The sequence below is a fragment of the Lithobates pipiens genome, unplaced genomic scaffold (genome assembly GCF_037356315.1).
Source record: "Lithobates pipiens isolate NorthernLeopardFrog02 unplaced genomic scaffold, aLitPip1_a1.2 Scaffold_1, whole genome shotgun sequence".
NCBI lineage: Eukaryota > Metazoa > Chordata > Amphibia > Anura > Ranidae > Lithobates > Lithobates pipiens.
The window spans coordinates 78,425,865-78,439,800 of record NW_027507685.1 but is presented as its reverse complement, the minus strand read 5'-3'; the positions used below and the strand labels follow the sequence as shown (position 1 = coordinate 78,439,800).

At 43.1% G+C, this 13,936-nt stretch overlaps 1 protein-coding gene across 3 annotated transcripts in view; it reads left to right on the top strand.

Annotated features, from left to right (window-relative positions):
- LOC143936148 (suppressor APC domain-containing protein 2-like) overlaps nt 1–13,936 on the top strand; it is a 44,272-nt gene that overhangs the window by 14,975 nt on the left and 15,361 nt on the right. For all 3 annotated transcript variants that reach the window (XM_077460718.1, XM_077460642.1, XM_077460562.1), the window contains 2 exons: nt 9,204–9,338; nt 13,207–13,305. In XM_077460718.1, coding sequence (XP_077316844.1) covers nt 9,204–9,338; nt 13,207–13,305 — 234 coding nt within the window. The remainder of the gene's footprint in view (nt 1–9,203; nt 9,339–13,206; nt 13,306–13,936) is intronic.

Genomic DNA, 13,936 nt, shown 5'->3' with positions numbered 1-13,936 from the left:
TAGTAGATAAGATGCATATTATCAATATATACACAAACGTATTTTGGATTTTATAGGTTTTATTTTTTTTATTTATAGTGCTGTATATTGGTGGTATGTATTTTTGAATATTTTAGTGATATTTGTACAGCCACTAGAGTGGAGTTTTTATAATATTTATGAACTTTTAGGAGTGCAGAAAATGTATTTATTTCACATTCCAAGAATGGATGCACAGGTACATTTTGGAACAGTTTCTTAACTGCTTTGCAGGATTTTAATGTAACATCACATACCTCTGAAGTTTTTGGGATTTGAACAAGGAGACACCTATTAGCAAAAGTTTGTAGGCTTAACCCCTGAAAGGAGAATTATACATAAAACATTATTGGTTAAACCCAGAAATGTTTTTTTTTTTGTTTTTTTGTTTTTTACCACTACTCTGCCTTTATATTTTTTTGAAATTTACAAATGCAGCAATTTAGAAATTTTATGAAATGTTTAGCACTGGGAAACATGTTTTGAAAGATAAATAATGCATTTTATATACAACTACAGTACATAGAGAAGACCAAAATTAAGGACAAATGAGTAGGAAGGGGGGACAGAGGGACTTTGTTTCAATGATTCCAACGCACTATTCCCAACGCACACGTCCCTGTATAAGTGGCTGTATGTAAAAGTGGGTGCTGAAGCGACCACCGGCTGGGACCGTTATCTCTAGAGGGATCACCAGCAGGAAGATGAAGGTCCTGATTTTCATATACAGTATAGCTCTTTAGTATCACTAGAGGGGTATTAGCAGGAAGAGGAAAGAGATCCTTAGTCCTCTATATACATTTTTAGTTCTCGCCAGAGATGTCACCAACAGAAGGAAAGAAGGGCTAATTCCTCTAGGTAGATATTTAGTTATCACTAGAGGTACCACCAGCATGAGGAAAGAGGTCCTGATTTCCCTTTACTGATGTTTAAGCTGGCCGTACACTGATTGAAATGTTGCCAGTTTCTAATGAACCACCCAAAATCCTCTTGTAGGTGGTCATGTCGGCTACCTCCAGATTAACATCCCTTGACTGAAAAATTTTAAGTGCTGCGCAGAATATTGTTGGTCAAAAAAATTCTGCATTCAATCAGGTGCAGCCATTGTTTGGGTATTTTGACAGCAGGTGTGGCACAGCAGGAGATTTGTCTGTCCGCGCTGTATAATTTTCTTATTTTACCAAAAGAGTAACTGATGCTTGGAACAGACTTCCAGCAGAGGTAGTTTGTCAGTCAACAGTGAATTTAAACATGCTTGAGACAAACATAAACCTATACTCAAAAAGGTACAAAAAAAAAGTCAAGAAGGGGCAGCCTTGATGGACCACGTGGTCTTTTTCTACCACCACTCTTCTGTGTTTATATGGCAGGTTCTGGGTTCATTGCTGTCAATGTAATAGTTTTGGTTATGTAAGGGCCCTGATGGAGTGAATGTAGAGATCAGAGACTACAGGCTTTACTGCACATGTTGGCACAATATGCTGCAAGTCCCCTGTGACCTCCCAATGAGGGATGCCAAGAGGACATAGTTATGGTGGCCTTCAAAGATGGCCCCAACCGTGTATGTATGCTCAGGGGCCCTGTGCCATCTATGTTGCTTCACATTCACTCCATATTTCTCTCAGTTTTCTCTCATCTCATTTATTTTGCTCCCTCCTTGCAGAGTAAAATAAAGACAGAAGAGGACAGGGTGGGTGAGAGGGGCCACAGGAGCTCTGAACAGATAAAGGAGGGGTGGGAAAGAGCGGGTGATGAGGGAGTGTCAGCTCTGGCCGCATAACTTCACTATTCACACAGGGCTGCTGTTTGGGAACAACAGGAGGACAAGTCTGTGCGGCTCAGCAGAGAAATTGGAGAGGGTTCCAGAGACAGGGTCACCCAGGGGGAGAGCGAGAGAACTAGTTACAGGTGGAGCCAAACAGCCAGAGAGGTAGATTACCAGGGGGGACAGAGGGCAGGAGAGAAAAGTGGGGTCTATGGTGAGGGACAGAAGGCAACAGAGGAAGAGGAGAGGATTAAAGGGGGCCAGAGAGAGGGGGAGAGAAGTGACAGCCAGTGACAAGAAGTCTGAGCCGAACAGAGGCTGGGAAAGAGGAGGGGGCCTGGGAGCTACAGACAGGTACATACACTGACACGCCTAGCACTTCACAGGGACTACATGTACACACCCACTGCTATACAGCCACATCTACATAGCATAGCCACTCACATACACGTATGCACACACATGTACATTCACCCAGAAACATGCATGCACATACTTCCACCCCTCCATGAGAGCAATACCAAATGAACATATACATGTGTAAACAGACACCTGAATAACACTGAGTTACACGGTACTCTGCACCCCACACACGGTATGTATGGCTGTGCACGCTGCCTATACCATCCTCATCCTCCCACTTCACAGCAGCCGAGAGGCCCTGACCTTCTACCTGTGGGTGAGTCTATAGGATGGTGTCATATGATTGGGGGGGGATTGTGTATGTGGGCCTAACACTCTGTCTTTGTCTGTCTATCTATTGATCAGTCTGTGTATTTATCCCATAACTGTTTTTCTGTCCATTTATCTAAAACATAGAACATAGAATGATTTTGATGGCAAATTGATGGCAGAAAAAAGACCAAGTGGTCCATCAAGTCTGCCCATTTTTTTAAATGTTATTTTATATATGTTTTAGTCTTTTTTTTTTTTTTTGTTAACTTTTTTCTGAGTATAGACGTTTACTATTGACTGACTCACTACCACTACTGTTATATATTTATACATGTATCTTTCCATCCAGCTACGTCTATCTACTTTCTCATATTTCTTTCCGCTTTGTCAGCTTTGTCATATCTAACAATCAGAATATCTATCTTTCTAATTATATCATGTCTGTTCTATCTATTTATCTATTTCACTTGACAACTTTGTCATATTGAATAATCAGTATTTCTATCTTTCTTATCATTCCATATTTATTTTATCTAGCTATAGCTCCATCTTTGTGTTCCTTTCACTTTTTATATCATTCTGTCTGTATGTGTATGTATGTATGCATCTATCTATCTCTCAATGATTTTATATCAGTTTGCCTGTGTGGCAGTCTGACTATCTATCTAATATATGCTTATCTATCTATCTATCTATCTCATATCTGCTATTTTATCTATCTATCTATCTATCTATCTATCTATCTATCTATCTATCTATCTATCTATCTATCTCATATCTGCTATTTTATCTATCTATCTATCTATCTATCTATCTATCTATCTATCTATCTATCTCATATCTGTTATTTTATCTATCTATCTATCTATCTATCTATCTATCTATCTCTAGCTATCTATCTAGCTATCTATCTATCTCATATCTGTTATTTTATCTATCTCATATCTGTTATTTTATCTATCTTTCTATCTATCATATGTCTATATATAATATAAAATCTGTCTTCTATATATGTGTTGCAGTATTGTCTGTCTTGTCCTCCAAGACTCCCCACATGCACATGCTGTAATCTGTTAATCCTCAGCGGGGTTGTGACACTTGGTCTATGTTTATGTGACACACAGCGGTGACTCTGTTGTATTTTTCTTCTGGTTTGTGCAGTAAATAAAATGATGGGTTTGGTTGTTGTTGGCAAAAGCTACACTTAGTGACTCCAGTTTTTTCTCAATCCTCACCATAATGTTATCAGGTGAGGCTAGACTGTAAATGTCATAATATGGACAGAACAATGAGATATGACAAGTAATGTGTGATCTCTGTCCTTGCAGCTGTCATACTTCTAGAGCAGGTTAGAATACATAAGAGAAATGTGATTGGTTACTAAGCAAAACAAACATTTCCTTCTCCTTAGCTTCCCAGCTTTAAATAGCAAAGGCAATAGTGTTGTTACACACACACATTACAATCTGTGCACTCCATTGTTTGATTTGATATTCTCATTTAGCTTGAGTAGCAGAATGGGTGACAATATGATACCAGGCACCTCATCCCTACTGAATTGAAAATTATAGCAACAGGATTATTGGGATTATAGCTGTGCCCACAATTAGAAAGGATACATTTTATAAAAATAGAAAGTTTATTCATATAAAATTAAAACAAGTTATGGGTTCAAATAAAAATCAGAGTATAACACATATCATATTACTGGTCACTGGTGTCCATATATAGAAAGTGATCAGTGCTTGATATCAGATCCCAACATGTTTCGCCAACATTGGCTTCGTCAGGAGATTTCTAAGGACCACCAAATTTCTATAAAGCTCCAGAGAGACATCAGAGAACATCACCAAGTGAGCCAACAGAAATATGGAGGAGAAGCTCTGTACGATCACAGGGGACACAAGGGGACAAGGTAAACTCTGATATGGACACAGATTAGTGCAGTGGCTGCAGCAGCTAGCTCTGGAAACAAACAAATGGTGCTAGCATATACTGACCACTTTCACCAAAGCAAAGGATCATAGTGGTTGCCCCTGCCTTTCAGCGATATTTTAATTTGTTGTTAAAAAAAACTGACCCATGTGTGGAGATCTTTCAGAGATTGAACTGATTTTTCTGTCACAAATCACAGAAGAAGCGATCATGAGGGTCATAAAAATAAATTTCATGTTGGGTTTTAAATTATAGTGTTCAAACTATTTTTTTTTACTAGCTCAGGGATTTAATTGGTAACTGCTAAAAAAATCTAAAGTAGATTGAATTGTAATCAAAAATAATAATAAACAGAATTAAATTATTATCACTCCTGTAGAAAATGCAACTCCCAATCCCAACCAATTTCAGTCACATTACCAAAGTTCTAGGCATTTGGTCATGTGATCCCTGCCAAAGGTGCTAATCAGTTAATCTGAACACTGATCTTCCCTTTAGCAGGATCAAGTGATTGAAAACTAGACATTTGGTCAAATGGCTGGCAACTGAAAGAGCCTGGAGCAGCATTTTCCCCAGGATAGGTAAATATTTCAGCCCCTCTGAAGCTGACCATACATTGATTGGAGTTCAGCCGGGATTGTCTGAATTTTGTTTAGTGTGTGGCAGTTCCTGCTCCACAGAAGTAAATTAATTGCTCGACTTCTGTTGAAGGGACACGTTGGAAATTTTTTATTGATCAGCTAAGAAGCTGCAGCAACTGATCCGTTTATTCTGACAGCGTCATGTGCTGCTGTCACAGCACAATGTCCCTAGCAGGAGACACTCCTCTATCCACCTTGTTTGTGTGGATAGGGGAATTTGTTAATTTTTTTTTCATTAAGCCCTGGTTCACACTCACAGCCTGAATGAAATCATGCAAGCTCAGCTAAAGTCGCACAATTTCATTATGCGGATATCAGTCCCGACTTCGGGGGCGATTTCAGTGCGGGCTTCTGCACATATGTCTATTGAAATCACACTCCGAAGTCACTAAAAGTAATACAGAAACTACTTTTGGGAATCGGTGCGTCGTCGCACCGATTCGGATAGTGCCCATGCCGGCAATAGCCGCTGATTTGGCATGTGAATACAATTTGACATGCCAAATTGCAGCAATGTAAACCAGGGCTAAGGACCGGTTTACACTGGGAATCGCACAGGAATGAACTGTGCGTTCCTGTGCAAGTCACATGCAGTTCTGTGCAATGTGATTTCAGCCCATTCATTTTAAATGTGTTGAAATTGCAGCGCAACAAAAGCAGTGCATGCACACTGCAACTGGATCACATGGTACTTCTGTTCTGTGCGATCCAGTGTGGGCAAATGCACTGCAATTGTAATCTGTGTTTGGGACGTTATTAATTTAATATTGACACCCGCTGCAGATCGCAACTGTCCCTTAACCTGCTGGACTGAGTGTACAGCCAGCTTTAAGCTGGCCATACATGGATGGAAATTTGGCCAGTTCAGCAGGGACCAGATGAATTTCGATCCATGTATGAGCAGGCTATTGTACGGATGTCAATCTACTGATTGAATTCTGTACATCTGCATTGTTGAATTTATATAGCTGTCAGTGCTGATCAATGTATTCGGAGAGCTGGAAAGTAAGTCTCCCTGCTGTAAGTAAACAATAGCTCAAAGGGGAGGATTCTCCCACATCAAGTGTGTGGATGGGAGAATCAAGTCAGATTTTTTGTTCTCTCTGCTGGTTGAACATCTTTTTTCAAGACTGTTAAGCCGCGTACACACGGGCGGACTGTCCGTCATACTTTCGAATGAACGGACTTGACCACACACACCACTTTTTGAGCGGACTAATACGGCGTACTAAGTCCGCCATACTATCCGCCCTACTTTTGAAATGAACGGACTCGCCCACACACGCGGAGGAAAGTCCGCTCATTTCGAGCGCGTCTCCAGGTAGGCGGGGCCCGCAAAGGAGACGTCGCTGACCCCGCCGCCTGGTATGGACTTAAAGGGGAACCCCAACGCCGAAAAAAAACGGCGTGGGGGTCCCCCCCAAGTCCACAACAGACCCTTGTCCGAGCACGCTACCCGGCCGGCCAGGAAAGGGGGGCGAGCGAGCGCCCCCCCTCCTGAGCCGTACCAGGCCGCGTGCCCTCAACATGGGGGGGGTGCCTTGGGGAAGGGGGGGCCGCGCGGCCCCCCCACCCCAAAGCACCTTGTCCCCATGTTGATGAGGACAAGGGCCTCTTCCCGACAACCCTAGCCGTTGGTTGTCGGGGTCTGTGGGCGGGGGGCTTATCGGAATCCGGGAGCCCCCTTTAATAAGGGGGCCCCCGGATACCGGCCCCCCACCCTATGTGAATGAGTATGGGGTACAATGTACCCATACCCATTCACCTGTAAAATAAAAGTACCAAAAAAAACACAACACACGAGATAAAATACTTTATTGCACAGCTCCGGGGGTCTTCCGTCTTCGGGGGTCTTCTCGCCGGACTCCTCCGCTATCTTCTTGTAGCTCTTTTGCTAGCGGAGGAGTCCGGCTTTCTTCCTCGCCGCCGGCCTCTTCTCCCGACTTCGGGGGTCTTGTCCCCCTCTTCGGTTCTTCTGCCGGGCCACCGCGCCTTCTTCTAGCTCTTTTACAGGCGGTGGCCCGGTCTTCTGTCGCCGCTGCCGCCTTCCGTTCTTCTTCTTCTTCTTCTTCTTCTTCTCCAGGAGATGTTGCCTCGACGATCTCTCCGGCCGGAATGCCAGGGACGCACTGCGCGGCCACTTATATAGGGACAATGGGGCGGTGTCACATGGCTTGGTCACATGGGTTGATGTCACATGGGGACTATGACATTGTAAGGGGGCGGGGTCACCATGTGACACCAACCCATGTGACATAAAGCCATGTGACACCGCCCCATTTTCCCTATATAAGTGGCCGCGCAGTGCGTCCCTGGCATTCCGGGCGGGAAAAGTCCGCTCATTTCAAAAGTACGGCGGACTGGCATACACACGGGCGGATTGTCCGCCGAAATACGAGTCCAACGGACAGTATTACGGAAATTCCGAAATACTTAGTCCGCCAGACTGCACGCTGAAAAAGTCCGCTGAAGCCCACACACGAGCGGACTGTCCGCTGAAATGTGTTTTGGCAGACTAAGTTGGCCAGACAGTCCGCCCGTGTGTACGCGGCTATAGGCATTAGGCTGGGTTCAGATTTGTGCAATATGTTAATGCGTGTTGCACGAAGGCAAGCTATTTATTTTAAATAGTATGTCAGGGCACTTAATCGCTGCCAAAAGCACAAATGACCCTTGTTTGTGATTGTGGTGCGCTGCAGTGCAGGTGTATTGCTTAAGTGCATGGAGTACTGTTCAAAACAAATAGCCCCCCCCCCCCCCCCCCCAGCGCAAAGATTTGCAGGTACCTTGGATAACCATTGGTTTGTGTGTATAGGCAGAAGAGAGAAAGCGGCAGCTTTTTCCTGTGTGGTTTCACTTTTCATACACATATTTTTTACCTGTAGAAACACATTCATCCTATGTAAATGTATTTATATATTGTAGGAACATAGTAAATCAGATCAGAACCAGTAGAACAAGAAAATGTAAACTCAAGAAGATCCTGCCAGAGGGATGTCCCTTTGGGCACCAAAGGTTGTGTGCCTACAAGCTTCAATAAAAGTCTGGACCTGGTGACACCATTTTTACTTATTGCTAACATGGGTTCCTCTGAATGATTTGGAGACGAGGGACCTATCAGACAGTTTTACCTCCACAGTGACTTATTGGGTGTTGGATATGGATAACGTGAGTCCGGAAACAGGCATGAGGGAGGTGCCGTAACCCTGACTGTATATTCTTTTTCAGTGAGCTATATTCATGGCTTCATGACAAATATTTATCACAAGATTCCCACATGGGTTTGACATTCCTCAGTACGGTGCTGGTAATCGCATGTGTCCAACCATGCATGACACAATGCCCATTCGCTGGTGGCTAGATAGCAGGAAATATAGCTCATATATCAGTGTACATGGTTTATTTATTCCTTGTTTTGTACTTGTCCACAAAATGAAATGGACTATAGATCAAAGAAAGTTATTAGATGGGGATATAAAAATCCATTGTTTGTCAGTGCAACTCAACAGACATTGTGTAAATGAGCCCACATAGCCACCCAGGGTAAAGAAAATGCGTGTGGTTGGTAGGATCACCAGGTAAAAATAAAGACAAAAAAAAGCAGAGAAAAAGAAAACAAATCTTTAAAAGGAAAGTCTATCTGCTTCGTTTAAATTTGGAGTTATTCCTTTTAAGTAAGCCCAATTCTAGTCACTAAATTCTCACATAAGTTTTACCACCATACTTTTATTTTATTAGCTGTTGTCAATCATTTTAATGCAGCTTTCATTAAAAGAATGCCTGGTGATCCTGCCATGAAGGTTCTTGTTCAGGCACTTACTGTTATAGGATGACAACACTGTCCCAATTGTGCTCCTGCATTGCTACCCTTTTGCACAGGCTTTTGATGGTGACTTGAAGTGGCCCAACTCACATTACACAAGCATAATCCATTGTTGTCACCATCAGATAATCCACATTGAATGTGCCTGCAAAGGAGCTGCAGGAGATCAGTATCACTGAGATGTAACAAAGGATGAAAAAGATGTGAAAACAGTATTTCATTAAAGAAAATGCAATTATTTATGATACACAGTACTTTAGTAAACTAAATGTGATCCATTTGGGGGTTATATCTACACTAAAGACCATTTTTTTAATAAACATTACTGTTGTTTATCCCTCTACAGCTTCGCCGTATGAAAGAGTTGGAGCAGGAAAGAGATGCTCTGTTAGATGGAGTCCAACTGGTGGACAAAGCACGGGACTGGTACCGGGAACGTCTACATGAAGCAGAGCAGAAGAGGGAATTGCAGTGCACATTGGTATGGTATTCCAATCCTACTTTGTTGTGAACTAATATTAATGTGGGCAGCAGAGTAGCTTAGTGGTTAGTACCGATGCTTTGAAGCAATAGGGTCCTTAGTTTGACTCACCGCCAGGACACTATCTACATGGAGTTTACATGTTCTCGCTGTGCTTGTGTGGGTTTCCTGTGGGTGCTCCGGCTCCCTTCCACACTCCAAAGACATGCTGATAGCTTAATTGGCCCTAGTATGTGTATACAAATCGGCATGTACATGTGTTATCACATTCTGCATGCCTGTCCCAAGCTCAGCAGTTGAGGGAAGACCCGGCGACTTAACTTGCCAAGAAAATTCTAAGGAAAGGGCGCTCAAGCATTTCAGACCTGTTGCCCATAGAATTGCTGAGTGTTAGCTACAATTGAATATTGCCCAACATTAATATGTTAAACTTTACTGATTTCATTTTTAATGTAACATCAATCAATTCCATGTAATGGCCTATTAACACTATATCATTGTAGTGGACTACCTATAGGTTGGTTAAGTGGGCATCTAAAGATCTATAGCTCATGGCAGCTCTAAAACCCAAGGTGCTCTATTAATTTAATACTGCTCTTTCTTGAAACTCACTGTCTGTTGTTTGCAAGTGGTAAAAATTTGAAATATTTGGAATAAATATAAGTGAAAAAAATGTACATTATTTTATCGGACTGAACAGAATGAACAAACAGAAAAAAAATCACCACACAAAAGAATGAGTACCGATACTTACCTACTCCACTCTGATTTTTGTGGTCTTATCTGGCTAATGATCTCCAGCATCCAACAAAATAACAGGTGTGTCACATACCTGCGTCTCCCACTGCCAGCTGCTATGTCACAGTGTTCTGCTGGAGCATAGCAGTGGTATGGTAGCCTGCGGGTGGAACAACAGTGCGAAGCGGGGAACACTGCCATCCAATACTCTCAAAAATGTGTTGAATGCTGAGCACCCTTTGGCTGGTGTAGTTCTGCCAGAGATTAAAGGTCAGAGGCACAGGTGGGTGGACAGGTAATTATTATATCTCTTGGGGTTCTTTTTTTTTTTCCACTAGCAAAGTCACTTGCTTACTGGGCACTTAAACCTCCTTCCTGCCCAGACCAATTTTCAACTTTCAGCACTGTTGTACTTTGAAAGACATTTCCGTGATCATGCTACACTGTACCCAAATAAAAAATTTTCACACAAATAGAGCTTTCTTTTTCTGGTATTTAATCACTGCTGTTTTATTTTCTATTTTTTGCTAAATGTATTTATTTTTGAAAAAAAAAACAAATAATTTTTCATAGTTTGTTATAAAATTTTGCAAACAGGCAATTTTTCTCATTTATTGATATGCGCTGATGAGGCTGCATTTATGGGCACAGAAAAGACGGCACTGATGTGCCCTGATGGGTGGCACTAAAGGGCACTGATAGGCAGCACTGGTGATGAGGAACTGATATGTGGCACTGTGGGCACTGGTAGGCGGCACTGGCAAGTGACACAGATCACTCTGCAGCAGCTCTCCACGATCAGGACGGACGTCCTTCTGACAGCTGACGATCGCCTTTTTTTTTTCTCCTCACGCTATCAGCTAATAGCTGATTATCGGCTCTGTTTACATCACATGATCAGCTGTCATTGGCTGACAGCTGATCACGTGGTAAGGTGTCGGGACTCATAGACTCGCTGATCAGAGCGGGGCAAACAGGCCACTCTAGCACTGGAGGACATCATATGACGGGCTCCTGGCAAAGTAGGTCCGTGCTGTAGCCATCATTCGGCTGTAGTGCGGACGAGAAGGGGTTAAAGTGGTTGTAAACTTCAGTCATGGAATCTTATAAAAGCACATATTTGCATTTTTTGCTTATCTCTGTAAAAAGTTCTAAGTGTCAGGTGCTTCCTGTCTCTGTTATCAGCAGGAGTCACTTCTGATAAGTTTTCCCCACACCGAGGTGGGGGGGCGCATCAAGTTTGTCTGTGCTGCTGACAGATGAAGAAATATTTGTAACATGATTTCCCCTTTTGAAGGGATGTTGAGAGGAGAAGACTGCAGATAAACAAGTAAAACCTATGTAGGAGGATTTGTTTCATTTTTGTCTATCATCAGACACTGTTCACTTCACTGGGTATATGTGAGGGTTTACGACCACTTTAACCACTTGCCGCCCGCATTATATAACAAATTGACGGTGGAAAAGTGGTTGCATAATCCTGATCGGACGTCATATGACGTGATCAGGATCATGAGCCGCTGCGCGCCCCCGGGGGCGCGCATCGCGGCGATCGTTGTTGCGGGGTGTCAGTCTGACACCCGGCAACTACGATCTCGGTAAAGAGTCTCCAACGGAGACTCTTTACCACTTGATCAGCCGTGTCCAATCATGGCTGTTCACAGTGTAAATAGGAAAAGCCGGTGATCGGCTTTTCCTCACTCGCGTCTGTCAGAGGAGAGCCGATCGGCTGCTCCTCTGACAGGGGGGGTCTGTGCTGATCGATTATCAGCACAGCCCCCCCGAGGATGCCCACACTGGACCACCAGGGACGCCACCAGACCACCAGGGATGCCCAGGACAAGGTATGCCACCCTAGACCACCAGGGATTCCAGTCAGTGCCACAATGGATGCCAATCAGTGCCCACAATGGGCATCACTGATTGGCATGGATTATTGTTTGGCACTGGCATCCATTAGTACAATATATTATAATACAATGCCGCCTATCAGTGCCCATCCGTGCTGCCTATCAGTGCCCATCCATGCCACCTATCAGTGCCCATCCATGCCCACCTGTGCCGCCTACCCATGCCCACCTGTGCCAACTACCCATGCCCACCTGTGCCAACTACCCATGCACATCCATGCCAATCCGTGCCAGCTATCAGTGCCAATTTGTGCCACCTATCAGTGCCCATCCATGTCGCCCATCAGTGCCACCCATCAGTGCCGCCTATCAGTGCCACATATCGGTGTCCATCAGTGCCACTTCATTGGTGCCATCTCATCGGTGCCCATCAGTGCCGCCTTATCATTGCTCATCAGTGTAACCCCATCAGTGAAGGAGAAAACTTACTTATTTGCAAAGTTTTGAAACTGAAACAAAAAAAAACATTTTTTTTTTCAAAATTTTCGGTATTTTTTTATTTGTTTAGCAAAAAATAAAAACCGCAGAGGTGATCAAATACCACCAAAAGAAAGCTCTATTTGTGGGAAAAAATGATAAAAATTTCATTTGGGTACAGTGTAGCATGACCGCGCAATTGTCATTCAAAGTGCGACAGCGCTGAAAGCTCAAAATTGGTCTGGGCAGGAAGGTGTTTAAGTGCCTGGTATTGAAGTGGTTAAAGCTCAACTCCAGGCAGATATGAAGAGATTGCCTATAAATGCAGTCATATGTTTATTAGAAATATTCATTTTCTTTTTAAATATCTCCATTCATTCTTAAATGTAACTAGTGTAAAAACATGTGGTTGACTTTTCAGTCTCATGTAATCCCCTGTACCACAACTCTTAGACTGGAAGAGGGAGAAGTAGTATTTGGGGCTAGTCAGATCTCCTAATTGCTAATATGAAAGAAGAGAGAGCAGAGAGATGAATTGATCACTCTGCTGCTACTCCTTTATTGTCCTGTCACAGGCTGGGGCAGCATGGTGATCTGAGCATGTTGCTTAAGTGTAGTAGAGAAAGGGTTGGGTCACTAGGCTGAGGGTAATGTGTCAGGGTCACCGGTCCTGCCAAGTTGTTGTTTAATTAGGAATTACATAATTTTTATATTCTGTATTTCTGTTCAGGTTTTTATCCATTGCCAGAAAAAAGGATTGTGTCTGCATACAAGTTATCTCATGTTGTTGTCTCTTGCCTTAGGATCAGACGCCTCCTCCTCCCCTTCTTGGATCAGCTCTTTTGGTACAGATTCAGGAAGTCAACAGATTCTTGAATGACCTAATGTCCTATCCAGATAAGGTAACGACCTGTAAACCCCTAGATAAGTGGTTGTCAACCTAAGGTATAGGGAGGTAGCCTCATTTGCAGCTCTTGACATCCCCGAAGGACCACACATAATATTCAGAATAACAAATGCTACAGAAGACTGTCGGGGACTGCAGAATAGTAGAGAGGTAATTGTTAGAAATTATGGATCATGCTGTTTGAGACATGCTGTAGAAAAAGGCCAGAGACCAGGAACTTGTTACATGAGAAAGATTGCCAATAGATTCCCTTTACAAAAATCTATACTCTTGTTGCTGGGGTCCGAGGGCCACAAGATGGTCAGCAGGGCACTCCAACATCCTCGAGCCCTCTATTTAGCAGCTTATGGTGTAAACTGGTCCAGTTTGGACAATTATACAGGTGATACTCGAAAAATTAGAATATCATGCAAAAGTTGTTGTTCAGGTGTGGCTTGACAAGAGGAATACATAATTTGAAGCCCATGTCCAGGATCCGTCTGTGTGTGGTGGCTTTTGATGCAGTAACTCCAGCCTCAGTCCACTCCTTGTGAAAGCCCCCAACACTTTTGAATGGCCTTTTCCTGACAATCCTCTCCATTCTACAATCATCCCTGCTGCTTGTGCACCATTTTCTTCCACGCTTT